The sequence below is a fragment of the Lagopus muta genome, chromosome 27 (genome assembly GCF_023343835.1).
Source record: "Lagopus muta isolate bLagMut1 chromosome 27, bLagMut1 primary, whole genome shotgun sequence".
NCBI lineage: Eukaryota > Metazoa > Chordata > Aves > Galliformes > Phasianidae > Lagopus > Lagopus muta.
In genome coordinates, this window is record NC_064459.1 from 4,052,836 (window position 1) to 4,078,750 (window position 25,915).

Here is a 25,915-nt window from a genome sequence, read left to right on the forward strand (position 1 = left end):
CCTCCCAGCCGCTGCCCTGATGGAGGTCGAGCAGAGCTGCACGCCCCGCTGCCGGCTGCTGCTCGGAGGTCCAGGCTCTCCACGGTGCCAGGCGCTCAACCCGAACACCTCTTGTCCTCCTTTAACCCCCTCCACGCTCCAAGAGTGGGGAGCAAAGCAACCTATCCCTCCCCGAACACCCTGCGCCGGCCGTGGGGCGGGGGAAGGTGGGGGCACGGCCGGGACACAAAGGCCGGGGGATGCAGCGGGGCGGGCCGATGCGCGGGGCTCCGGGCTCCTCCTCCTCCTCCGCCGCCTCCGAGCGGGGATGCTGCTGCCGGGCACGCACCGGGAGCCCCGCGGAGCTCTGCGAGCTGCGGCCACCCGAGGTGGGAACCCATCGGGACCGGAGGCTGTGGGGGGGGACGGGGAGCCGTCGGGGGACGGGGAGCTCCGGGGAGGGGGGCGGAACGGAGCGGAGGGGTTTGCGGCGCGGGGGAAGCGGGCGGCCCCGCACGGCGGCGAGCATCGCTCCCAGCCGTGAGCTTCGGGATTCGGGTACCCCCACGTCCGCGGGGTTTCCTGCGGGTGTCTCCGGCCTCGTAACGCGAGCGCGGCCCCGGTTGCGCGCACCCCTTCGCGGCTGCTGTGCTCGGCTCTGCCCCATCTCTTCCATCCGAAGAGTGGCAAACTTCAAGGAGAGGGGGAACTGTGCGTGCTCAGCACCTCGGGTCGGGCTGCTGCTGGCTGTACAGCCCTCGAGCTCTTTGGGAAACGTGCAGATGGACGTCTATCTGCCTTTGGTTTGTTGTGAGCATCGAGCCGTGCTGGCGTCGGATATTATTTGCTGGGGGAGCGTGGGGAGAGCGTATGGGCGGCGTGGGTGCAGAGGGCTGCTGTGAGGGAGGCTGTGGTTTGTGCAGGTGTTGGGTTCCTCCGTGAGCGAGGGCTGATGGTGTCAGGATGCTGAGTGCGAGCCTGCAGCTGGGCACTGCCGGTCGCGTGTCAGCCTTTCCTTGTGCCGGTGCTGTCCTCTGTGTGTGTGTGTGCACGTAAATGCACGGGGGAGGTCACAGCTGAGCAGAGGATGCAGAGCTCTCAGATCCTGGAAAGCCAGCGATTCATCTCTGCCCTTAAAAACGGAGCTCAGGCACTCGTTGCTGTGGCTGTGGCAAGCTTGGGTCTTCCCTTCTCACCAGCTCCACAGAGCCTCACAGGGACAGCGTTCAGCCCCAGCACTGCACTCCCATCTTCCCTGGGAGTTTGCACCTGGCTGTCTCCGAAGGGCAGGATACCCACAGGGACTCTCCTTCTTCAGGTTCAGGAGTATTTATCTGCTCATTGGTGCAACTCCCAGTGGGACCAACACACATTGGTTGACCCAGGGATGTGGAGAAGCCCCAACCTGTACCCCCATCGCTGACCTCCCCCGGTCCCATCTGCATCCCTGCTGCTGGGCACTCTGTTTGGTTTCCTGTTGTTCCCTTTGGCTGACCCCCCAGCAGTGCTGTGCCCCATGCACCTCCTCACCACTGCACACCAGTCTGAGGGCCTTTTAGTGCTGACAAATGAGCTGAGACCTGGGAACTCAGCACAGGGAGCAGCACCTGACCCATTTTCCTGAGGACGCTCGTGTTCGTGCAGCAGTTCCTATGGTTGTCCAGATTCTTCCGGAGAGCTTGTTTTCCTCCTTGAAAGCTGCAGCAAGTGCAACACGAGCAGGAAACAAAGTCTGTGCTATCAGTCTCACTGATAGCATCGCTCCAGACGCCAACGAACCTTCCTTTTGAAATAATCAGCACGAGAGCCTGCCTGGCTGCCTGCCCCCAGCCTACCCCGCCAGCTGCGCTCACGGCCATGGGCTCACACCTCCATCCAGCCCAGGACCCGCGGAGCCCCCCTTGCCATTAATCACCGGGGCCATTAATCAGCGGGACAAAGAATTACAAAAGCAAAAAACCATCGGCGCAAGCAATCAGCGGAGGGGGCAATTAATGGCAGCTGCAAAAGTGAGCTCGGGAGCACAATCGGGAGCTGCGGGGGATGCTCGTGGCTCCCACTGGGCTCTGCTTGCCCCCAGCTGTGCCTCTATTGACCCCTCCTCCCGGCACTGGGGCTGCTAAATCAGTCCTGAGCCGTTCCTACCACCCACCCCTTAGTCACTCTTCCTTGGCACTGTGGAGAGGTGGGAGGCGAATGAATTTGAGGCTCAGGGAAAGGAGATTTCAAGAAAAGGGATGGGTGTAAGGAACCAACAGGCAGAGCAGGCAGCCCATACAGACAAGGGCAGACCCAGCCCCAAGCAGAGGGACATGGGAAGGGGACACCAGCAGATGCTGGGATGCAGGCTGGGGCATCCCAGAGCTTCTGTCCCATCTCGTCCCTCCTCACTCCCATGATATCGTTCACCCTCAATCGCTGTTTTCCCCTCCTGAAAAGCCTTTATTTGCTGCAGGCAGGTACAGTCATGCTCAGCACACACTCAGGTGAGGCATCTGAGGCATTCACGAGGTGGGCAGCCACCAAGCAGGCTCTGTGCAACCAGGAGCAGAGGGCTGGAGCAGCTCCCCACCTCTTTTGGGACCATTCAAAAACCCATCTCCATCTGCAGCAGTAAGCGCTCCCTGTCTCCCCCCCCCCAGCACCCCAAAGTGGTGTGGATAAATGTGACAATAGCACTGCTGCAACAAACTGCTTCTAAAGCCCCTGAATGCTGCATGCACTGATAAATAGTTCTGCTGGAGGTGCTGAAACCCCTCTGCCCAATTCACCATTGCAGTCTGGGGGCTGTGAGCTGCTGCAGGGCTGCAGGCAGGCGGCAGTGGGCAGGAGCAATGCGGGTGGTTGGGGCTGAGTTAAAAATAGCAGGGAATGCATGAAGGTTTGGCACGTGGGTCACAGAGGATTTCCTGCAGGGGCTGTTTGCCAGCAATGGGTGTTAAGAAAAGGGCCCCCTAGAGCAGGAAGGCTCAGTGGGTTGGTTGTGGAAGTGCTGGGTGTGTGCATGCGTGGCCATTGCTTTGTTAGGGAGGGGAAAAAAACAGGAGCAAGGGGCACTCTGTTACACAAGCAGGGTTGGGATGCTGTTCTTGCAGCACCCTGCAGCTGGGAGCTCCGGGCAGCAGCGCTGTGTTCAGATCTTCCTCCTTCAAAGTTCTCCTCTTGAGCTAAAAGCAATCTCTGGTATCCTATTGCAAGGCCTCTCCAAGGCAGCTCCTTCCAGCAGAGGGTAGCAATGCATGAGCATGCTGTCCTACTTGGGGTAGAGGGGTTCTTAACTATTTGTTAGGGATCCTCTCCTTTGGAGCAAGCATCTCCCTCCCGCTGCACAGCGGCATTTTGTTGAGGTTTCCTGCATGCAAAAGGGAGAAATGCATCCACTTCCAATCCTGCAGAAGCAAAGAGAATGGTGTCAGAGGGAAAGTTGGAAGGCGTATCTCAATATTTCATTGCCTTTCAGCAAAACAGCAGCCATAACAGCAGCAAAAGGCAGAGCTGTATCACAGGAGTGCCCCTCTGAAATGCAAGCGGCTGGGTTTATTTTTTTTAACAATTAAACGCCATCTCCATCAGCCACTTGTGGATGATCTTATTTAAAGGTTAATTGAATATTCCTTGCAACTTTGATGTGCATTTCTCTTTGGAGAGAACTGCTCCATTTGGCAGCCAGGCATTAAAAGGGTGGAATGCGCAATGGGCCAATTTGGGATAAAAAAGAGGAGGAGGGAAATAGGAAGCGAGAAATGAATTTGCCTTTTCTTTTCCCTTCTGTGGCTGCTGCACTGAAGCAGTTGAGCAGGGCAGGGATGGGGGAATGTAATGCTCTGGAAAGCAAAAGGAGCTGAAGGAGATGAGCAGGCAGAGGCAGCACAGCAGATGCTCTGCACGGCAGGGACGAAGCCTGGCTTGTCAGCAGGCAGAAGTTGCCTTTTCTCAGCTCCCTGTTGGCTGAGCACTGCGTGGGGTACAAAAATACCCAGAATGAGAGAAATCACAGCACAACTGGTACTGCAGACAGGGAAGGATGGTGCAGAAGGAGTGCGTGCCTTTGCTCTGGAGCTTGGGTGCTGGGAAGGTGATGTGAGCTTAACACAGAGAGCCTGGGTTTTGGTGGCAGACATGAAGTCCTACCTTAGAAAAATTCTTTCCCTGATACTCAGCCTTCTTTCTAAGCTCAGGGGTTGAGAGTGCTCAGCTATCCAGGTCAGTTATTTCCCCTCCCAGCACTTAGCAGAGCACCCAGAGAATGTGGATTTGCTTTTGTAGCCCCAAAAGGTGCTCAAAGCCCATGGGAGGGGAAGGGGCAGCAGCATGGAGGCAATGAGGGCTCCTGGCTGCTCCTCTGCCTGCTGAAGGGGGGGAGGCAAGAAGAGCACTGCAGATGGAGCCTGGTCTCCATGGCAGCCCGCAGCTCCAGTTCTAAATTTTTCCCTGTCCATGGAGAGGATGCTTCTCCTCTGTGTGCTCTGGGGGGGGGCTGCAGCAGAAAGAGCCTCAGTTTGGGTTGTTTTGGGGTTGTTTTTTTTTTTTTGGCAGTTTGAGGGAATGGGAGAAACCCTTGGTGCTCCCACTTCGGCAGAACCCAGTGGACAACAGACACCCCATCACTCATTCATGCTGTACCCACAATTGGGGGGGCAGAGGAAGATGCACGCAAAGCCCATGGAACGGAAAGCCTGGAGGAGCCGTATTTAGGGCACATCTCTGGTTACGTGAAGCTTTTGCTATTTCTGGCTGCATCCTTTGCATCAATGAGATCCTGGAAAAAGCTCACGGAAGACGTGTGGGACAGACACTCTCTGCTGAGCTGTGGGGATGGAAGGACAGCATTCTGCACATCCCAACCAACGCTCAGGGGCACCTGCCAGGCGAGGCAGCCCCTTGCCAGCCCCCTTTTTTTGGGTGCCCACCCCCTCCTCCATTCTCACACCCTGACAGATTGTGTTTTACAGGGTCGGAAATAGATGCGCGAGAAGGGGCCTCGCAGATCCCAAGTGAAAGCCATGCTCAGCTGTCACCCACCCCAGCACCAGCTGCCGGCCCCAGACGGTTCCCAAAATAAGCAGCCCACAGCTCCCAGGCACGGCGCGGCCGCTTCCCACCTGCCAACCCTGTAGGGCCCTCTCAACTCCCATCCAGGGGGTGCAAAATCCCCACCTCACAGCTCAATAGAAGAATCCTGGGTGCCACCAGACCTGAGCATTTCTGCGTTCCCAATTAGCAGGGCTTTAATTGCAGCATTCGTTGCTTGTTAGCAGGAAAAGCCAGATGCTCTTAGGAGTGAAGCGAGCTGAAAGGATCTTTCTCCCCACCCAAGGAATATTTAAGTATGTCTCATACAAACATTTCCTTTGTGCTGGGTACATGACTGTGGGGACATGTGGGTGCTGCTTGGCTGCTGATTCACCAACAAGTGCCAGGGTCCATCCATTATGGGAGCGGGGCAGAGCTGGAGCAGCTCAGAGAGCTCCTTTGTGGCACAGCTGGGGTTCTTTGTGCACGGCCAGGTGAAGGCTGGGAGATGGTCCTTCACCATGAGCTCACGTAGCAACGCTACAGGGCAGTGCATCCCTGAGCTGGGGAGCTCTGAGTGCAGTGTGCTGTAGGGCAGTCCCTTTGGGAGCCATCTCCTTTGGGCACCGTCTTCTTTGGGCACCATTTCCTATAGGAACCAGCCCCTTGGGCACCAACATCCTTGGATACCAGAAGTCAGAGCTTTTCCTGAGCCTAACTGCTTGCTGCAGCCGTCCAGCACCAAGTTTGTCTTGCTCTTAAGTCCCTTGGGCTAGAGAGACAAATCTGTCACTTCTGTAGCCCACGCACCTGCCTGTGCTATTAGTGTAGGCAAACTGTCCAGTAAGCATTAGCTGTGGAGAAAGCACAAGGCTCTGCAGGAATGCAGACACTTGAAGTCCAGGCTCTGCTGACTTGTATTTCTGCAGGTTGTGCAATCGTCCCCAGCAGTGCAGGAGCCTCTCCCTGCCTCCAGCAGGGTTTCTGCTCAGGGAAATGCAGCGGCTTCCCCACATAGGGATCAGACAGAGTGAGAGGAGGCATTGCGCAGCGGGTGTTGAGTCAATATCCTCTCCAGCTCGCTTTGCCAATATGATTCATTGTTAATTCAAGAAATTCCTCTTAGCCTAGTACTGGGTTCCCTAATCGTGGCTTAATCCAGGCGCCTCAATGCCACCTGCATCATCACACCAACGCCCATTAAGGCCACTTGTGGGCTCACCCTAGGTCAGGACCAGGCTGCACGCTACACAGGTACCTGCAGCTCCTTCTGCTCTTCCCAGTGCTGATGCTGAATTCTGCAGAAATAAAGAGCACCTGAGACATTCTGCAGGACCTGGGTGCAAGGAAGCAGCACTCGGTGCTGCCAACGAGCTCCAAAGCGGGTCTGGATTTCTTTGTAGTTGCTCGATGCAACAAATCTTCACCTCCAGGAGCCCAGCTGCCAGGGGACACTGGCACAGCACATGCTACGGCTGCCACTCTGGCACTGAGCCCACCAAACCCTCTGCCAAAGGCACTGCTGGCTCCTCTAACAAGCACCAGCCAGGGGGTGTGAATTCTCCCAGTGTTCATTGAAACAACATTAAGTGTGATGGACTCCTGGGCTATTAGAGTGGATGTAACATGTAATTGAGGCTGGTTATTCTTCATCTGGAGTGTCCCCCTTCACTAATGGCAAATCAGGGCAGAACACATGGTGCGCGCTTTGTGAGCCCCGCTGCAATTCACTCGCTGCCTCCGATCAAAATGATCCCAATGAATGTCAATGAATGAGCAGGGGGACAATGAATTAGAGTGAATGAAAGCCTTGTCGTGGGGCCCTTTGCCAGCACCGAGCCACAATGCAGCATCACAAGGACAGCGGCTGCCTGGGCTGTGTTGAGTTCATTCCCATTAGCGCGATGAGGGTGAGGATCACGGGGTGGGGGCAAGGTCGGTGCTGCTGATGGGGCTCTCCAGGCCTTATAGCTGCCATTTCCATGGGGACCAACGTAAGGGGGTTGGAGGAGCTGGGCACGGGGAGTTGGGTTGGGCATAGGCATGGATATGCTCGCCCCATGGATGCTCACACATGGTCTGTCCAGCTTCCTGGTTTGGTGTTTGCTAGCATTGAGGATGTGAGGTCAGCACTTGGCCTGAAATCCAAACCATTCAATCCCAGTTTTAGTTCCAGATCTCAATCCCAGCCCAGTGAGACTGCTGCTCACTAAGTTTTGGATTGAGCCACCTCTTCATTAAGTCGTTAATCAGATGCTGCAGGCAGCACGTGCATTGCTTTTCACCATAGAAATGCCCACGTTTCCCCCCCTGGGGCCACGTTCTGAGTGTCTCAAAGACCCAAATCATTGATCAAAACATGGGCACATCACCTGGCAGTGATCGACAGAAAGAGGAAAGATGCTGCTCCCGGGATCCGGGCTCTTGGCAGCTGCTGCTTCTGTTCCTGTGCTATCCGTGCACCTCCCAACTAACACCCAAATGTGTGGGCGCATCTGCACAGAAATGATGAATAATAATGTGAGAGGGAAAAAGAGTGGGCGAGAGGGTGCAGAGGAGAAGGAAAAGCTCAGATACTGGAGGGGAAGAACAGGATCAGCAGGGAAGGAGAGATGCTGAGAAGCCTGGAAAGGAACGGAGGCTCTCACTAAGGTGAGAGAAAGCAACTGCCCGTGAAAGCTTTGCAAGGAAGAGGGAAAGGCTTCAAAGAAGCCCTGCTGCCAGGAGATAAGATTAAATTCCTGCAATCTGCAGGGAGAGCTGCCCTCCTGCGCGTGATTGCGGGGCAGGCATGATTGGATTTTGGAAGGAATGTGGCATGCCATTCATTTTTTCCCCTCTTTCTGCAAAAAATAAGAGCGGGTCCAACCTCAATTCATCCTATCTGGGCAGCCTGCACTGCTCACAGCACCACAAGCCCCTGCACGCAGCACTGCAGTTGCTGAGCACTGCATGGGATGTGCATGGTCCCCTGTAGGGCAATCCCCTGGCTCTGAGCACCACCCCAACCTTCACACTGCTGTGCTCCCATCCCGCTGCCTGCAGAGCCTTTTCCTTCCTGCTCACGCTGTGTGCTGAATGCCAACACCTCCACAGCTTTCAAATTAAACCGACAGAGGGAAGGGGAAGAAAAAAGCCGTGCCTGACCCTCCCAGGCATGTGTGGGTTGGATGGAAACACCTCCTGCCAAGGGGCTGGAAAGTCCCAGCGCTCCCTCCCCAGCTGCAGGCACCCACAAATCCATGCAGATGCACACACAGTGCTGTTATCCCGTTCCCTGCAGCAATATTTCCTCCACCGTTGTGCCTCTCACCCTATAAAAATGAATGAACCCAAACTCATGGATCACTTCCAGTGCATCAGCATCCAGACGGGCTGCTGGCTCACTTCTCTTAATCTCCCCAAAAATGGATTTAGGGATTAAAGCGGATCTTCTGTCTTGCTGGGACTTTGGTTTGACACTTAATCAATGCGAATCCTCGGGGCACAGAGGAAAAGCAAAGAAATCAAGCTGAGGGATGGGCACAGGCTGCAGTTATCGAGCTCAGGGTGCAGAGGGGCCGGACAGAAAGCAGAACATGACAAAACATGGGGATAACATCGGAGCAGCTCCTACCAGGAAGGCAGTGAGGGTGCCCCAGTGCTCTGTGCTCTGGGCACCCCGGAGCAAAGCCAAACTATGCAGCACCCACAGCACCAAGCAGGGAAGCGTGCAGCAGGTTGCATGCAGCAGGTTGCATGCAGAGCAGAGCATGCTGCTTCCAATTGCTCACGCTCCCCAAGTGATTCAGCCATCAAACAATTCCTCTTTCTCTGACATCTCGCTGTGCAACCCAAATTTAGCTCACTTTGGTTATGCTCTCATACCCGCCCACCAGCAGCTTGTCCCCCTTCTCCCCACCTCACCCTTTAATTACCCCATGGAAGGCACATCTCCATGATCACCCAAGCATTGCGAGGGCCCCCAGGAGTCAGGATTCGATCCTTTTTTGCTTTTTTCCCCCTTAGCAAAGAGAATTAATGCTCTGCATACCTCTGAACGCCAATCACAATGCTCAGCACACACACAATGCCTCTCCTCTTCTTAAGTGCTGCACCAACATTAAGCAACATTAAGCGTAATTAAGCCTCGCAGCATCCCTTTTCAGGTGGGTTAAGAGGAGCACTGAAAATTGAAGAGGAATCGGGGAGAACAGGGTGATGAAGCACCCTCACGTGCGGGGGATGCCCTTTGTGTGACCCTTTCCATGCTGTCAGTGTTACACCTCCAGGAGCAGCTCCCAGCACTGGGTGCAGACTGCATCCCACCTCCACCCTGTGATGCTCACTCTGCTCTTTGCCTCCCTTAGGATTGCAGCTCCCGGGCACAGCGAGGGCTCTGCTATGATCACAGCCAGCTTGCCACCTGCCCGGCAGCAGCATGGGCAGTGTCAGTAGTCTCATCTCTGGCCACAGCTTTCACAGCAAGCACTGCCGTGCATCGCAGTACAAGCTCCGTAAGTCGTCCCATCTGAAGAAGCTCAACAGGTACTCGGACGGGCTGCTCCGCTTCGGCTTCTCCCAGGAATCCGGACACAAATCGGGTTCCAAAAGCAGCAAGAATGAGGATTTCTTTTACATCAAAGTCAGCCAGAAGGCACCTGGCCCCCACCGCACAGACTACACCGCGCTGGGCAGCTCGGAGCTGGGCCAGGCTGGGAGCAGCGGGATGGACTTTGGGACACCCACACCGCAGAAGCTGATGCCTTTCCCCAGCCAGCTGGAAGTGGTGAGGAGGGGAGACGGGGCCCTAAACACATGGCTCCCTGCCCTATGGGGTGCTTGGGGTGGTCACCTTTGGGGTTTATGGCAGGGCTTTGGGGGGGCAGAAGGGATGGGGGTGGGTTTATGCTGATGGGCTCTGCTCTTCCCCCAGGGTGTGGAGAAACCCACGGCACGACCCACCGCCTTCAAGCCAGTACTGCCCCGCTCCAGTGCCGTCCTCCACTCAACCCCAGAGAATGGAGCTCACCTCCCCACACAGCTTCACCCCCTGGACAAAGGCAAGGAGCAGGAGCTGAAGCCAGCGCTGTGCTCAGGAGGGCTGTCTGACTCAGGCAGGAACTCCATGTCCAGCCTGCCCACCCACAGCACCAGCAGCAGCTACCAGCTGGACCCCATCGTCACCCCCATGGGGCCCATCAGCCGCTTTGGGGGCTCTGCACACAACATCATGCAGTGTGCCATCATCCAGGACAGCAACATGATGAGCCTCAAGGCCATGTCCTTCTCCGACGGTGGCAACAAGATCCTCAACCCCAGCAAAGCCCCCCAGCACCGCGCCGCCGAGAAGACTGCGTGCATCCGCTCGCCCATCTCCACAGATGAGTCCACCATCCAGGAGCTGGAGCAGAAGCTGCTGGAGAGGGAGGGAGAGCTGCAGGAGCTACAGCTGAGCTTCGAGGAGAAGGAAGCCAGCTCCTGCCAGGTGTATGAGGAGAAGCAGCGGCGCTGCAAGGAGGAGCTGGAGGGGCTCAAACAGAAGTGCAACAGCAAGCTGAAGCAGAGCTCACAGAAAACCCAGCGCACGCAGCAGGTCCTCCAGCTTCAGGTGTTCCAGCTGCAGCAGGAGAAGCAGCAGCTGAGGGAAGAGCTGGAGAACCTCATGAAGGAGCAAAATTTGCTGGAGACCAAGCTGAGGTCCTATGAGAAAGAGAAGACCAGCTTTGCACCAGCGCTGGAAGAGACCCAATGGGAGGTAAGGCCCAGGGGCACAGAGCTGTGACACAGAATGCAAAGGTGTGCATGGGAGGGGTGGCAGCAAACCCTGCAGCTCTTCTCCATTAGTATCCACACCATTAGCAGGATGTAGTAGCTGGCAATCAGGCCTTGGCAGGGGTCAGAACCTGATGGTCTTTGAGATCCATTCCAAACCAACTATTCAATGATTCTGTGATAATCTCAGTGTGACTAGAGCCCTAATGTGAGAGCTGTCTTCCCCCAGGTGTGCCAGAAGTCAGGGGAGATCTCCCTGCTGAAGCAGCAGCTGAAGGAGTCCCAGACCGAGCTCACCACCAAGACCACTGAGATCCTCAGCCTGAAGGCACAGCTGAAGGACATGAGGGCCAAGATGGAAGGGCTGGAGATGAAGACCCAGGACCTGGAGGGCTCCCTGCGCACCAAAGCCATGGAGCTGGAGGTGTGTGAGAACGAGCTGCAGCGCAAGAAGAACGAGTCCGAGCTGCTGAGGGAGAAGGTCAACCTGTTGGAGCAGGAGATAGTGGAGCTGCGGGCAGAGATGGCCATGCTCCGGGCACAGCTGAGCGATGCCACCCGGCCCAGTGAGGTGCAGGCATTGCAAGGTGAGGTGGAGAGGCTGCGGGCTGAGCTGCAAGCTGAACGGGACAGCAATGAGCAGATGAGCTCCAGCTTCCAGCAGGAGCGGCAGACGTGGAGGGAGGAAAAGGAGAAGGTGATCCACTACCAGAAGCAGTTGCAGCAGAGCTACCTGCACATGTACAAGAGGAACCAGAACCTGGAGAAGATGCTGCAGCAGCTCGCGGCGGGGGAAGATGGCAAGGAGCCCATTGAGCTGGACATCCCCGGCACTGACGTGCCCTACGAGGACATCATAGCCACTGAGATCTGACCCCACTCCTCTTCCTTGTACTGTTTGATGAGCCATGTATTTATTTAGAGGAGCCAGCGTCCGGCCGGCTCCTCACTGCTGCCTGTTGTGTTCGAGGCCAACAAGCCACTCGTGCCAATGGTGACGTCCTGCAGCCCCTCCCTCTCCCCCTGACCCTTATAGGACCGGCAATGAGGGCAAACAGGGAATGGGACTTGGGCAAATGCTCGGTAGTGGGATGATGCCCTTGGCCCCAGCTTCCTGCTACAGCCTGGACAGGGTATAGAGCTGCTCTCCCCCGTTATTTATGGACCCCACGTGACCCACTCCGGCCCTCCAGCTCCTGCAGTGCCTCGGGGAGGACCCTGCACACATGCACTACTTCACACCCATGGGAGCAACCCTCAGTGCGCAGGGATGGTGCCTTCCAGCTCCAGGGAGCAGAGGTTGGGATGACCCAGACATCAGGAGGGGATATCTATTTTATACAGAAAATCCAGAGTTAACGCTTCCTGCCTCCTCCCTGTCTTTTAAGAATCACAGCAACCAAAAATGCATTTTTTTCCCCGTTCTCCCATCACAGCAGTCACACAGCCCCAACCTGAGTCCCCACCCCATTACCAGCACACAAGCATCACCACTCGCTGCTGGCCATACATCCTTCCTCCCACCACCGTGAGCAGGATGAGCTCCTCCCTGCCACGAAGCACAGGGGCACTCCTAGCACAACCCAACACCCCTCACCCACAGATGTGACCCACAGAAACCAGTCTGTGCCTTCTGCACTGCTCAGCAACCACCACGTCCCCACTGAGCCCACAGCTGAGTCCCGAGGTTGCAGATCAAGGACCCTCACCCAAGCCAGAGCCCCTCTCCCATGGGCTCCCCACCACAGGAGCAGAGCTCAGCACCCCCCAACCCCACTTCTGCCCCCGCCATCCCAACCCTTCATCCCCAGCACTCAATGCTGTATGATGTGATCGCCCAGAGGTGCCCACTGCTGCCTTTGCACAACGCTGTGTGTGACCGTGAGCATTGCAGGTGTGTGAGATGTGTGAGCTGGCAACCGGCCGGCCACAGCCTGTACAGATAATTATTATTTTTCTGCAGGTTATATTTGTTTGTTTGTATTATTTGTTGGTTCTTTTTTTTGATGTTATCTCCGGTGACTGATGTAAACTACTGGTTAATTTTATGGTTTTATTTATAAATAATTTTTTTCAAACTCATCTCTGTGCTCTGCAGGGGTCTCCAGGCAGCGGTCAGAGCATTTCCACCACATCTCTAGATGGCACATCATCCACCAACCAATAAGAGTCATTCATCTCAGCATCACCAAGGTCCCTTCTGAGCCATCCTCCCACACGGCCCTGCTCACCTCCAGCCCTTTGCTAGGTGGGCTGCCCTGTGCTCTGCTTAGTTGGGATAACTCATGCATGGAAAAGCAGCGACTTGCTGCAAGCGTGGAAAGGAGAAGACAAAACCCCTGCGCTCTGCAATGGGTTGGTTTTCATTTCCAGAGCAGCCCAAACACTGCTGCCTCTCTGTGAAAACAGGTAGAGATCACAGAATGGCCAGGGTTGGAAGGGACCTCAAGGACTGATCATGAATCTCCAACCCCCTGCCACATGCAGGGCCACCAACCTCCACATTTAATAGCAGACCAGGCTGCCCAGGGCCCCATCCAACCTGGCCCTGAACACCTCCAGGGATGGAGGGGGCATCCACAGCCTCTCTAGGCAGTCTGTTCCAACACCTCATCACTCTCTCTGTAAAGAACTTAGAAGTGATACAGGGCACACAGCCCAATCAAAGTCAAGGGAGTGTTTTGGCTGTAACACATTGTTTTCCCCTTCCAACTGGGAGGAGGAAATAACATCACAGAAAGCTGAGGGCATCCTCTGCTGCATTGAGGAGCAGTGAGCCCTGGTGACACTGGTGATAAGCAACACAGCACCGGTGTGTGCTGGGGACAAAGCAGCAGCAATGGTTCCGTGCAGGACTGCAGGTTGCTGTGGGGTTGGTGCTTCCCATTAGCTCTGCCCCAGCTGCTCGAGCCTAACCCCGCTCAACAGGAGCCAGAATTAGCTGTTGAACGAATCAGCAGATGGAAATAAGCTTCGAGAGAGAGGAAAGCTGATTTACATCTTTTCTTAACACCTCGGTGCCACTAGGCCACTTTTCCGCTATGGGGGGGGGGGGCCGCTCAGTCAGACCCAACATCCCAGCAGAGACACGACCGGAGCTGCCTTTGAAAGAGCAATTAGCCCGAACCGCCCCGCACACAGGGCGAGGAGGCAGAGCTGCTTTTGATGTGCAAATCCCCCGCAGCAGCTCCCGCACCGGCCTGCCTCGCATCTGCTGCTCCGAGGGGCAGTGGCCACTGTTTGCTCCGCAGCGAGGCAGCAGCTGCCGTGGGGCTGAGGCTGAAACCGGGGGGTAGAGGGGACGGGACCCCCAGGCAGTCCTCATTAGTCATTGCTGAAGAGGGATATACTGTGTAAATGCACCGAGGCAGCAGCTGTGAGATCAGCACGTCCCATTTAGCATGGTACCTGCTGTCACCGTGCCATGAAATATTGGGTTGTTTGTTCAGCTCCTTTTGTTCCCAATGCAAAGCATCCCTCACCTGCAGGGACTGCTCTGACCACCATTGCTCCTGCTGCGGGGTTCCTAAAGCACGAGGACACCTCTCTCCTCATGTCCCAAGTGCCTCTTTGCTCCCCCTTGTTTTCTTACCTGTAGGAACAGCTCTGTTCTCAGCACAGTGCTAAAATAGCTACACGGTGCTAAAATAGCTGCGCTGCAAGCCCCAGCCTGTTCCCAGGGCCTCGGGCTGAAACTATTTTTGTTCTGCTGCACTATTTGCTACCTGGGAGCTGCCTGTCTGCAGGATCTGCTGGTTTCCTCCAGCAGCTGGGGAGCTGCAAAAGGGGAAGGCGAGGATCTCTGCCCAGCAGGCTCTGGCCTCACAGCACAGCCTGGCTGCCCCTGTGCATGAGGGCAAATCTAAACTGGATACTGTCACCAAAGCTCTGCCAGGCAAATGTACCCCATTAAAGCAGGAAGTAAGGCTGAAATAACTCACACAGGTCAGAGCTGAAGAGTCCCAGCAGGCTGCTTTAGTGCCTCTAAGCACAGCCCTTGATCTTAGAAAGCCAAGAGAAGGCAAAGCAGCCCTGCCCCGCTGCTCAGAAACTCACTGCATTTACAGGTGCTGGCAGCCAAGCAAGCCCGAAATCACTGCTGTGTGATAGCTGCTTCCAATGGGACCAATAATTTCTGAAACAGTTTTTGCACCGCTGAATATTTAATAGCAAAACAACCATTTCCAGGTGATTTAGAGTCTGAAGCAGCCCTGCTCATCAGGAGCACAGTAACAGGGCTGATTTGGAGCCACCAGGCTGCAGCTCGCTCCATCCTCTCTCCACTCACTTGGCAGCATGAGCAGATCAGGCAAGCAGTGCCACTACACGGCTGTGGGGCCGAGCTGCACTCAGCAGCTGCTTCATCCTCAGCACAAAGCCACCCTCACTATATTTACATTCAGCCCAAACCTTTGTCTGGCCTGAACCAGCCACACTGTCACCAAAGTCTTGCCTGCATGTCTGAGCCTTGGGCCGGAGCAGAGACATTCATTTTCCCCTTGCTCCCACCGGCTGCAAAGAAGTAGAGCTGATTTGCAGCAAGTACAGCAGCAAAATTCCTTTCACTTTGCTCTACAGGGTTTGCAAGGACCAGGGGCTGTGTTATCCATGCACATACTTGCAGGTACCTTGTGAGCAGCAGCTGCTCGCTCCGCCGCGCTCACCGCCCGCAGGAATGCTGCTCAACCTTTGTCCTCAGCCCTCACCACCACTGAAGGGTTTCAGGAATCCACTGGACTTTGGAATTTCTCCTCTTCCTCGTGTTTTCAGCTTGCTGCCCTCTGTTAATGCAGTTATTCGCATGCCTTAACCACAGGCTCTCTCTCAAGACACAAAAAGAAGTGACCGTGGCTGAATGTGTAGAAAACATTGAGATTTGTTCCCAACCTTTTTGAAGACATGTTTTTAGTATAATACATTTGCCTTCCTCTGTAGCATCGAATCTCAACCCCTGTGGAATAATTACAAAGCCATTCTTAATGCTGAGGAGATGGGATTTCTAACTCAGTGTCTCTCCTAATGAAAAAAAAAACACAAAACTGTCAGAACCAGCCTGGACAGTTAAATGAGTTTTTAAAGAGTGAAGTAATGTCTTCATCTACCCTCAAGGACTTCTCGAGCTTCCGCACAAGCAGCAGCTTGAATTGCAGCATGGTAGAACAGCTCATAGGAAAAGACTGAAGACAGCTTCACAATATCAGAATGAACACACCCAGGACACAGCTCCCCCTCGCCCTTCGTAGCACCGCTCGTACAGAAAAGCTCAGAGTCAACACACCCCTTAAGATCACGCTTAAGCAGCCTCTTGAGGAGGTTTCCCAGTCTCCTCCAGCACAAACTACCAATTGAGATTCATGTGGAAACGTGGTATCACACAAAGATTGCGCCAGCCACCCCACTCAGCAGCACAAAGCATTCAGCCCTGAAGTTGAAGGCCAAATCTCCAGCCCTGAAAGCTACCAGCTCTACTGACAAGGCATGTGGCTGCAGTGGCCCTCACTGCAGACAGCTGAAGTGTTTGCTTTCAGCAGACTAAGGAAGCATTTTCATTTGTGTAAACAGAAACCCTGGTGGCAAAGGACAGCTCAGCCATTGCAGAACGACCCCAAGTTGTTTCTAACCACAGAATAACAGAAATTTGTTTTGTTCAACACCTTCCATGTTTAATTTATTTAGATATTCTCTACATTAAAGTATTCTCATGCCAACACTCGCAACCTCCCACCCCTACCTCAAGAAAAAATAGACGTGACACAGCTTTAGAGTGGAATGCACTGGAATAAAGTTACTGTTGTGTCCAAGTTACAGAGAACACTGAACAAACCATAGAACTGCACACAGAAAACATCAGGGAAAGCTGGAATTAGCACGCTATCATTCGAGTCATGTTAGCACCTTCCTAGACAAGCACTGAAGGCGTTCAGAGAGGTGCAACATGCTTTGGTGAGCTAGACCAGAGATAAGTTTACATTAAGCCTGAAAAAAGAAAAAAAGCCAGCAAGCCTGCCAGCACTGGGCTCTGAGCCTCGTCTGAACTAATTTAAAGTAAGAAATAACACTGAAGAGACCAGCCAAGCTCGCAGTGTTTGGGAATGCTGAGCTCTCCTGGCTAGCCAGATCTGTGCCTGGAGTGCAAACCACAACAGCTCCGAACACGACTCGGGACCCAGCGCCACCTACAGCATGCTTTGCAGCACAGTTCGGTGTCCATTCATACATCAGCTGGCTTTCTGCTGTTGCATTGTTTAGTCCAACGCATTTTAAAAGCTGACCTCCCGCCAGTACAATTGTGTCTCGCATAAAGAGGGTTTTTTTGTTTGTTTGTGGCTCTTCTTTTTTTTTTTTAACATCTCCTATAATCCCCTTCAGTAGCAGCGTGGAGCCTTGAATTACCCAGTCTTAACCATTGGGACACTGCTGATCTCAAAAGGCTTTAGCTGCTGTCACACATTTCCGGCATTGCCAGAATGCAAAAGAACAGGTTAAAGCAGGAATCTTTCTTTGCAAACTTCAAGGTACGATTTGAAACCTTTCATTCAGCCATTGAGCCATTACATGCTGCCTTCAGGTAGCGACCCACTGGCCTGTGACCTCTGCAACGAGCCCTTGCCAGCAGAAAAGCACTTAGCATGCTCACTAGTGTCCTTACTTCATGCATCCCTTTAAGGATTTTAAACCACAGATACATCAGTGACTTGCATTTTCAGAGATATGCCATTGTGCACCACGTTTTCCACATGTTAGCCTGGCCTTCAGGCACAGCAGCAGGACAGCAGAGAGCCATCTGTTCTACCAGCAGCAAGGCAACTGCACGTGATCAAACTGAGCAGATGCTTTGAACATGAAGTCACATTTACTCTTTTCATGTTTTCTAACCCACGTGCTCCTGATTTGAAATTAAAGATTTGCAGTAATCCTCAGACATTCATTTGAAGTGTCCACAGAAGGTCCAGTTCAAAAGAAGAAAAGGAAAGCTTAACAATAGCTATTGCACATACATAAGAGCTGGCCTAAAAGTCTTCCTGATGATCCAGGCTTTGGAAGAAGGGATATTTTAAAAACTGGTATCAGTGTACATTGGAACACTGGCACAAATGTCACCTATTCTTGGTTTTAATTATAAGGGCGACAAGTAAACATCAACACATGAAAAAAGGGAAAACAAACAGCGTTTCACAGAGCAAGGAGTTGGAGATGAAGTTGTGGCTAGTGTTTTGCAGTCGAATCTCGAGGATAGAATTCAGCCAGTGTTGTCTGGGGAATTCTCTTCAACATCTCCTTGGGGAAGATTCGCAAAAGCTGCCATCCGATGTCCAAGGTCTCGTAAACAGTACGATTTTCATAAGGACCTACAGAAATCAACCACAGACTGAAATACGGGGCAGGAAAGCATGTGAGGAGCAAGGATCTCTCAAAACATGACATTCTAGGTGTTAATATGTACTGCGATGCTCTCGAAACCGACACTCACCCTGAGCAATGAAGTTCTTCTCAAACTTCTGCAGAAACTCCAGATAAAGAAGGTCATCTGAGGTAAGAGCTTCCTCACCAACTACAGCCTTCATAGCCTGCACGTCCTTCCCAATAGCATAGCAGGCATACTAAAAGGGACCCAAACAGAAGAGCTTTTACCTTGGTAGCTAAAATACAACCTCACTTTAACAGCAGTTGAGGTGGTTGCTTGGAAGGATGACATTGGAGGTCACTTACAGAGCTCAAGCCAACGTCATTATAGTATTACACAGTGACCAATCAAATAAGAACATGGTTAATATAGAAAGGAACAATCTCTGCAGTAACTGCTGAGAACATTAGGTGTTGTACATCACACACTCATTTCATGCTGGGGAGAATCGAGTGAAGGTGACTCAGAAGGCTACAGAGCACCCAGGTGAAGGTTGATTAGCAAGAAGCCCGTTTGAAATATGCCTCTCCCTTCCTGAAGGGGTTTTTACATACCAGTTGGTTGGATACATCTGCATGATCCTTCCTGGTCATGCCCTCTCCAATAGCTGACTTCATCAGTCGAGACAAGGAAGGCAGTACATTAATAGGTGGGTAAATCTGAGGAGAGAAACAAAGAAATAATTAATAACAATACTTTAAAAAGCAAGCAAGTGATCTTAAATGTGTTCCAACCACTGTGGTACGCACCTGCCTGTTGTGCAGCTGCCTATCCACATAGATCTGTCCCTCAGTGATGTATCCAGTCAAGTCAGGGATAGGATGAGTAATATCTTTATTTAAAAGAAAAGCAAAACAAGAATGACAGAATGACAGTGTTCAAAGCTTTTCTATTCTTTCCAGCAAAGAAGTGGCAGTTTTTTTTTTCCAAAGAGTTAAATGACTTCTGTAGCAAAATGCCCTCAGTGAGTACTGCCATATGACACTAAGTGCTCTTACACAAGAGCTGTAAGCTCTCCTGACAGGGGGCAAGAAAACAGCCCTGAAGTCTTGAAATGACAAAGCATTCTCCTTAATGACACTGAGACAGCAGCCAAGAACTGCAAAACCAAACAAAAACCTGAAGACTCCTATCTTTCTGTTTGGGCTGAAGGAATCATTTCAAGTATACTAGTTACTTAAAAAAAAAAAAAACACAAAATAACTTACCATCATTGGGCATGGTAAGAATGGGAATCTGAGTAATTGAGCCATTTCTGCCTTCCACACGCCCAGCACGCTCATATATAGTAGCCAAGTCAGTGTACATGTAACCTGGGAAGCCACGACGGCCAGGAACCTCCTCTCTAGCTGCTGAAACCTGAGAGGATTGAGAAAAGAATTTCCAAGATCACTCTGATAGATCTGCTGCCTTCCCTCAGTAATGTACACAAGTTCCTCTTCCTGCAAGCAGTACTGAGATACAGGCACATAAACCCCTACAAACAGAAGTACAACAGCCCAACTGTTGCCAAGGCGAATCAGAGATGTTAAACTGCTGAATGTCATGAATTAAACTCAAGTATGAGAAACAGGAATAGCTCTCTGACTACCAACCATAATTCTAGGTGAGTAACTAAAGGCCTCACTGGCTAATTTAAGAACATTAAGGAATACTAATGGTAACAGTTGGAGCAGAAATTTGCATTTTCACTTTATAATACAGTCTTTCTGGCAACACTCAGCATGTGAGCTCATGAACACATACCTCTCGCAGAGCTTCAGCATAGGAGCTCATATCTGTCAGAATGACCAGCACGTGCTTCTCACACTGATATGCCAAGAACTCTGCTGTTGTTAGAGCTAGACGAGGTGTGATAATGCGTTCAATGCTGAAACAGAACAGCACGGCACATTTGTGACAGGTACTTCAAGGCCACAGAGGAACAGCCTGAAGTCACAAACACATTAAAACCCTCTGAAGAAAAAAATCAGCAAGGTGCACCAACTGGAATACCAGCATTTCATATTCCACTTCACTGCACAATGCCAGCATCACAGATCAGTCTGCAGATCAACAGTGAGACCATGGCTTTCAGTTTATTTGTTCCTTTCAGCTTTCCTCAACCAACACAGCTGTAACTACTTACGTTGGGTCATTGGCCAAATTCAAGAACAGACACACATTGTCCATGGAGCCATTTTCCTCAAAGTCTGATTTGAAGAACCGAGCAGTTTCCATGTTCACCTACATCACGAAATTAAAGCATCAGTTTCAGACCAGACTTCAGCATTCTGCACTTAAATCCTTCCTATTCCTGACTTACACCCATAGCAGCAAACACAATGGCAAAGTTTTCTTCACTGTAATCCATCACATCTTTGGATTTCTTCACCAAGCCAGCTTGGCGACAGATCTGAGCTGCAATCTAGAGGGAGATAAAAAGCTTCAGTGCTTTGGATGAAGAATTTAACTTGCTCACTCTTTAACCCTGGTGAAAACTGCTTCAGGAGTTTTAAGAACAGCTCTGAATACCCACCTCATTGTGGGGCAAACCAGCAGCAGAGAATATGGGGATTTTCTGCCCCCTGGCAATGCTGTTCATACCATCTATTGCAGAAATGCCAGTCTGAATCATTTCTTCTGGATAGATTCGACACTGAGGGTTGATGGGCTGACCTGTAAGATTTTTAGAAAACACACTGTTCAACACTTGATCAAACAACCACTGATTTTGAGCAGTGATCCAAGGCTTGTGTCAAAAGCTGCAAAGCTTCAGGCCTGCTAATCTTTGGAGCTGACATACGTTTCCATGAACAGATTCCAAGTATCACTTAAGACAGTTATTTTCTTCTACCTCCATACCAGAAAGAGATGAAGAACATACCCATTATGTCCAGGAAATCTTCAGCCAAAACAGTGGGGCCTCTGTCTATAGGTTTTCCTGATCCATTAAATACTCTGCCTATAAGAAACAGCAATAAAATAGAAGTGAAAGTTACTGAGAAAATAAGATAGCAGGCAATAAGCCTGTTCATTTCAAAGAAAGAAACAAGTGCTCACCAAGCATATCTTCAGAGACAGGGGTGCGAAGAATATCCCCAGTAAACTCACAGGATGTTTTCTTAGCATCAATACCTGAAGTGCCCTCAAATACCTGTAAAGATAGTGGGGCAATTAAAGAAAAACAACCACAAAAATAACCAGGAAGGAAGAAGAATTGAGCTTCACAAAATAATGCACCAGAATGCTGCTTCACAGCTTGAGAACTTGATCAGCCATAGGGGACAAGAGACAAGGCAGTCCCCTGCAAGCAAAGGATGTCAAAAGCAGCTCACTGATACAAAGCATGACATCAAAACCGACTTTAACAAGCTCATGAGGTGTATCAGCAGCAACCAACAGACCCAGCGCCATTCTTCTGATCTCAGATGTTTTCCTTTGCCAGCAGGGTAAAGTTATTCAGATAAGAATTAGTATTAGCAACAAAACAGTGGCTTACAAGAAATGCCTACATGCACACAGCATAGCAGCTGATCCTGAACCTAATATTGTACAAACACAGCATGATTCCCTTCATCTAGCTGCAAATTAATCAGGGTCTTGAGGGAACACAGGAAAAAGTCATTCTATAATCCAGTTTTCAGCCTACAATTATTCATACTGTTTTAAACTTGGAATTAGTAACATTTTATTTATTTTTTTTTTAAGCTTATAGCACCAACAGAATGCATCACAAGACATCTGGCAATTCAGACATGCTGATTCACAAAGTATTCTTCTGTTGCATCAAGAGATGATCCGGTCCCCACACACTAATATTGTACAAACCTGATCCTGAACCTAATATTGTACAAACACAGCATGATTCCCTTCATCTAGCTGCAAATTAATCAGGGTCTTGAGGGAACACAGGAAAAAGTCATTCTATAATCCAGTTTTCAGCCTACAATTATTCATACTGTTTTAAACTTGGAATTAGTAACATTTTATTTATTTTTTTTTTTTAAGCTTATAGCACCAACAGAATGCATCACAAGACATCTGGCAATTCAGACATGTTGATTCACAAAGTATTCTTCTGTTGCATCAAGAGATGATCCGGTCCCCACACACACCTGAACCACAGCTTTGGAGCCACTGACTTCCAGAACCTGCCCACTTCTTCTGGTGCCATCAGGAAGAGTCAAGTGGACAATCTCTGCATACCTAGGAAACTGAAAACAAGGAAGAAAACATTAAAAACTCACAAGTACAGCTGTGAAACAGAAGGCATCAGCTGCAGACAAGCCTAGCTTAGCACTTACCTATGGCTTTTTTTTTTTGTCTTAATAATTTTATCATCAGAAAAAAAAAAATCATTCCAAAATGACTATGTATGTTTGTCTATTTAAGTTTAGATTACATTTTGAGCTGTTTGACAGAACTAGAACAGTGTTTCCTTTCTTCCCCCCAACAGCCTCAGCCATTCATCCCTTTCTTCTGACGTAAGTGCAACTCTCCAGCTGTACTGCGATTTGTTTTCATTTATTTCAGCAGTCGGAAACCAACCTTGTATTTAAATTGCTCAGGAGATGCATGAATTTCACAGCAGTCAGCATTTAACCTGTTACAGCTCTTCCTGCAAAATCTCTCTTGATAGCTTCATTCATTAAGGTTCTTCATCCTTACCTTCACTTGATCCAAGATAACCAGGGGGCCGTTCACACCAGACACAGTTTTATAAGCTGGAAGAAAGAGCCACAAATCAGATACTTCCTTGGCACAGCACAAACTCCCCATACCCAGCTTTCAAAGTTTCAATGCCTATCATCAGTCTCAGGTTCACAGCTGTGGGGCTGAGCTCCGTATTGCTCTGTTTCTTAGGAGCCCCACAAGAAGGATGAGGTGCTGAGTTGTGTTGCCAACATTTTTGCCACTACTGCAAAGCAGTCAAGGTTAACATTGAGATACGAGCTTCACCCTTTCCTGTCTGTTAGGAATTCATGGTTGCAAGCCTGTATTTGGGTTCCTCAGAATGCTGCCACCAGAACCACCGCTACAACATAAAGCTGAAATACACAGTTGCAAGATATTTACACAGCAGAGATAACGATGACTGTAGCATGTGATAAAGTAGTCATGGTTGTAACTGTAATTGGTGCCCAACAAATGGAGACATAATCCCTCACACCAACACTGAACTTCCCTTTTTGGTTTTTCTTTCTTAAACCATGCATGTGTCCTGCCCCATGACACTGCAATGACCCAGATGAAAGCCATTCAAGCAGGACTTGCAATTAAAAGTTGATCAGCAGAACTTCTATGCTAAAGCACATTTTTTTGGCATGTTGAAAACAACACTGCTGAAACAAAACCTTTTAATTCCTTTCCTGTCTCCTAGAAAAGGCCAACGGACTACAGTACAAAATGTTGAACTCCACTTTAGCCCAACTACTCCTACCCTTGGGTTACCCCAAGACACCTGATACATGATTACAGCTCACCATAAGGCTCACACCTGAAACATCAGCAGCTCATGTCTTAGCACTACACATCGTCCCCTGAAATACCTGTGTGCCCAGAAATTAGAATTCATTCCTGTGTTATCAGCACAGCAGAAAAGCTGGGGAAACACAGCAACAGCTCTGCCCTATGGACACACAGCATCACAGTACAGCTCAGCATCACCTACCCTCAGACAGAAGTAACACTGAGTCAAAGCTTTATCACGATCATGAGGGAGCAGTGGCCACGAGTGACTGTTAATCACTTTTCCCTCGAATGGAAAAATGAGGCAGTGAAGCCAGTTGCAGAGCAGAAAAGAGCAGCACTTACTGCTGGCATGCTGTAAGGCAGAGGAAAAGGGCACAAACCTCACCAGCGGGGAGCTACTGGTAACCACCTGGCTGGGGCACAGTGAGAAGTTGCTCAGTTTGGCACACACAGTTCACATTGTATACTGTCAACAAAGAGCAACTTTGAACTGTTATAATATAATCGCTTAGCAGCAACAATCAAGGCTGCGTTAGATAAAGCATGAGGTGGTGGTGCAAAGCGGTCTCAGGAGGAACTCCCGTTGTCTCAGTTATCAAAATCCTGCCAAATACCATCAGATGTGGCAGGAAATGGCTGTCAGCAGCACACAAGGCTCTGTCACCTATGTGGTCCGATGCCCCATCCCTAGAGGTGTTCAAGGCCAGATTGGATGGGGCCCTGGGCAGCCTGGTCTGGTATTAAATGTGGAGGTTGGCAGCCCTGCATGTGGCAAGGGTGTTGGAGATTCATGATCCTTGAGGTCCCTTCCAACCCGGGCCATTCTGTGGGCCTGGGATTGGCAGAGGGCTCTCAGTGAGGGCTGCAGGAATGGAAAAGGTTCCCTTGAGCAACACAGCCCATCCCATGACCGCCTCGTGAGTGCTTCTTCCTCAATCAGCAGCGAAGGGCAGGACCCATCGATGAGGAAACGACATCCTTGATACCAAAAAGCACCAATTCCCCTCAAAAGCAGCTCGAGAGACTCAGAGCTCCCACGTGCAGACACCGACCTGCGCCATGACAACCCCAAAAGCGAGCGCAACGCAGTGTTTTTCACATCCAGCAATGAGACAGCAGACACAAACTGGGATCTGCAGAGGTGCCAACCTTGCCTGAAGCCATAGCTTGGGGTCCAGCAGAGCAGCAGATGCTCGAGGGGGGGGAGAGCAGGGGAACTGAGGGAGGGGAAAGAATTGCGATGGTTCCTTTGGATTTCACATCAGGCGGTTCAAAATCAAGCAGCAGAGAAGTGCTCGTGACATTCCGCAGCCACCCAGGGGAAAGAAAGGCCAATAGAAAGGCCAACAGAAAGGCCCCCCCTTTACCCCCCCCCCCCCCCAACAGTTTCAGCCCCCACAGCCCCCCTCACCCCTTCTCCCCCCTCCCCACCGCAGATCACGCACGGTACCGCCCGACCCACGGCCCCGCTCCGGCCCAACGGCCAGGAAAGATTTCTCCACCACCCCGAGCCCCTCTGCGCCGCAGCCGCTCCCGGTCGCACTCACTGAGGCGCGGCTGGGACAGGAAATCCCTCGTCAAGGCCGCCGCCTGCTCTCGCGCCCCGCCGGGCCCGGCGCCGTTCATCATCCCCCGCACCGCCGCTACCGCCGCCATCTTGTGCGCAGCTCCAGCTGGGAGGTCTGCTGCGCATGCGCTGATATAGAGCCGCCGCGTCCCGCCCGCACGGGGGGGATCGTAGGGGAGGGGAGGGAGCTGGCCAGGGTGCTGCGGGGGGGCAGGGAGGGAAGGTGGGGGTGGGGATAGGGGTAGGGGTAGGGATAGGGATAGGGATAGGGATAGGGATAGGGATAGGGATAGGGGTAGGGGTAGGGGTAGGGGTAGGGGTAGGGATAGGGGTAGGGCTAGGGCTAGGGCTAGGGGTAGAGGTAGGGGTACAGTTAGGGGGAGGGATACAGATAGGGATAGGGGGAGGGGAAGGGGAAGGATGGGGGTGGGGATAGGGGGAGGGGAAGGGATAGGGATAGGGGTAGGGGAAGGGATAGGGGTAGGGGAAGGGATAGGGGTAGGGGTAGGGGTGGGGGGGGGGGATAGGGGTAGGGGTAGGGGTAGGGGAAGGGATAGGGGTAGGGGCAAGGGCAAGTATAAGGGCAAGGGTAAGTGAAGGGGCAGGAGTATAAGGGCAAGGGAACGGGTAAGGGAAGGGGAAAAAGTAGAAGAAAAAAAAATAAAATGAAAAAGAAAGAAAAAGGAAATGGGTCAAGGAAAAAAAAGAAAAGGAAAAATAAAAAGGGAATAATATAAAAAGAA

The 25,915-nt window shown here is 51.6% G+C and overlaps 2 protein-coding genes across 2 annotated transcripts; one reads left to right on the forward strand and one right to left on the reverse strand.

Annotated features, from left to right (window-relative positions):
• The first annotated feature begins 260 nt into the window (after window positions 1-260).
• On the forward strand, window positions 261-12,844 carry LZTS1 (leucine zipper tumor suppressor 1). The gene is made up of 4 exons (XM_048928228.1): window positions 261-368; window positions 9,342-9,760; window positions 9,908-10,729; window positions 10,976-12,844. The coding sequence occupies exons 2-4, from the start codon at window positions 9,413-9,415 to the stop codon at window positions 11,618-11,620; spliced, it is 1,815 nt and encodes a 604-aa protein (XP_048784185.1). The 5' UTR covers window positions 261-368; window positions 9,342-9,412; the 3' UTR covers window positions 11,621-12,844.
• A 3,629-nt stretch (window positions 12,845-16,473) lies between these two features.
• ATP6V1B2 (ATPase H+ transporting V1 subunit B2) lies at window positions 16,474-25,302 on the reverse strand. Its single transcript, XM_048928202.1, has 14 exons — window positions 25,153-25,302; window positions 22,802-22,857; window positions 22,249-22,347; window positions 21,194-21,287; window positions 21,018-21,095; window positions 20,670-20,809; window positions 20,457-20,558; window positions 20,280-20,377; window positions 19,898-20,021; window positions 19,360-19,510; window positions 18,901-18,983; window positions 18,706-18,810; window positions 18,218-18,347; window positions 16,474-18,095 (listed from the first exon to the last, which is right to left on the reverse strand). Exons 1-14 carry the CDS (start codon window positions 25,259-25,261, stop codon window positions 17,953-17,955), a joined length of 1,512 nt encoding a protein of 503 aa, XP_048784159.1. The 5' UTR covers window positions 25,262-25,302; the 3' UTR covers window positions 16,474-17,952.
• Window positions 25,303-25,915: the final 613 nt, after the last annotated feature.

What these genes read in the sequence shown, in the direction of transcription:
- ATP6V1B2 (XM_048928202.1), bottom strand. Translation starts at nt 25,261, where the DNA reads ATGGCGGCGGTAGCGGCGGTGCGGGGGATGATGAACGGCGCCGGGCCC. An exon ending in TTATCTTGGATCAAGTGAAG is followed by an intron (nt 22,348 to 22,801) that starts GTAAGGATGAAG and finishes CCTTGTTTTCAG; the next exon opens with TTTCCTAGGTATGCAGAGAT. An exon ending in GCTCCAAAGCTGTGGTTCAG is followed by an intron (nt 21,288 to 22,248) that starts GTGTGTGTGGGG and finishes CTATCTTTACAG; the next exon opens with GTATTTGAGGGCACTTCAGG.
- LZTS1 (XM_048928228.1), top strand. Translation starts at nt 9,413, where the DNA reads ATGGGCAGTGTCAGTAGTCTCATCTCTGGCCACAGCTTTCACAGCAAG. An exon ending in TCCCCAGCCAGCTGGAAGTG is followed by an intron (nt 9,761 to 9,907) that starts GTGAGGAGGGGA and finishes CTCTTCCCCCAG; the next exon opens with GGTGTGGAGAAACCCACGGC. An exon ending in TGGAAGAGACCCAATGGGAG is followed by an intron (nt 10,730 to 10,975) that starts GTAAGGCCCAGG and finishes GTCTTCCCCCAG; the next exon opens with GTGTGCCAGAAGTCAGGGGA.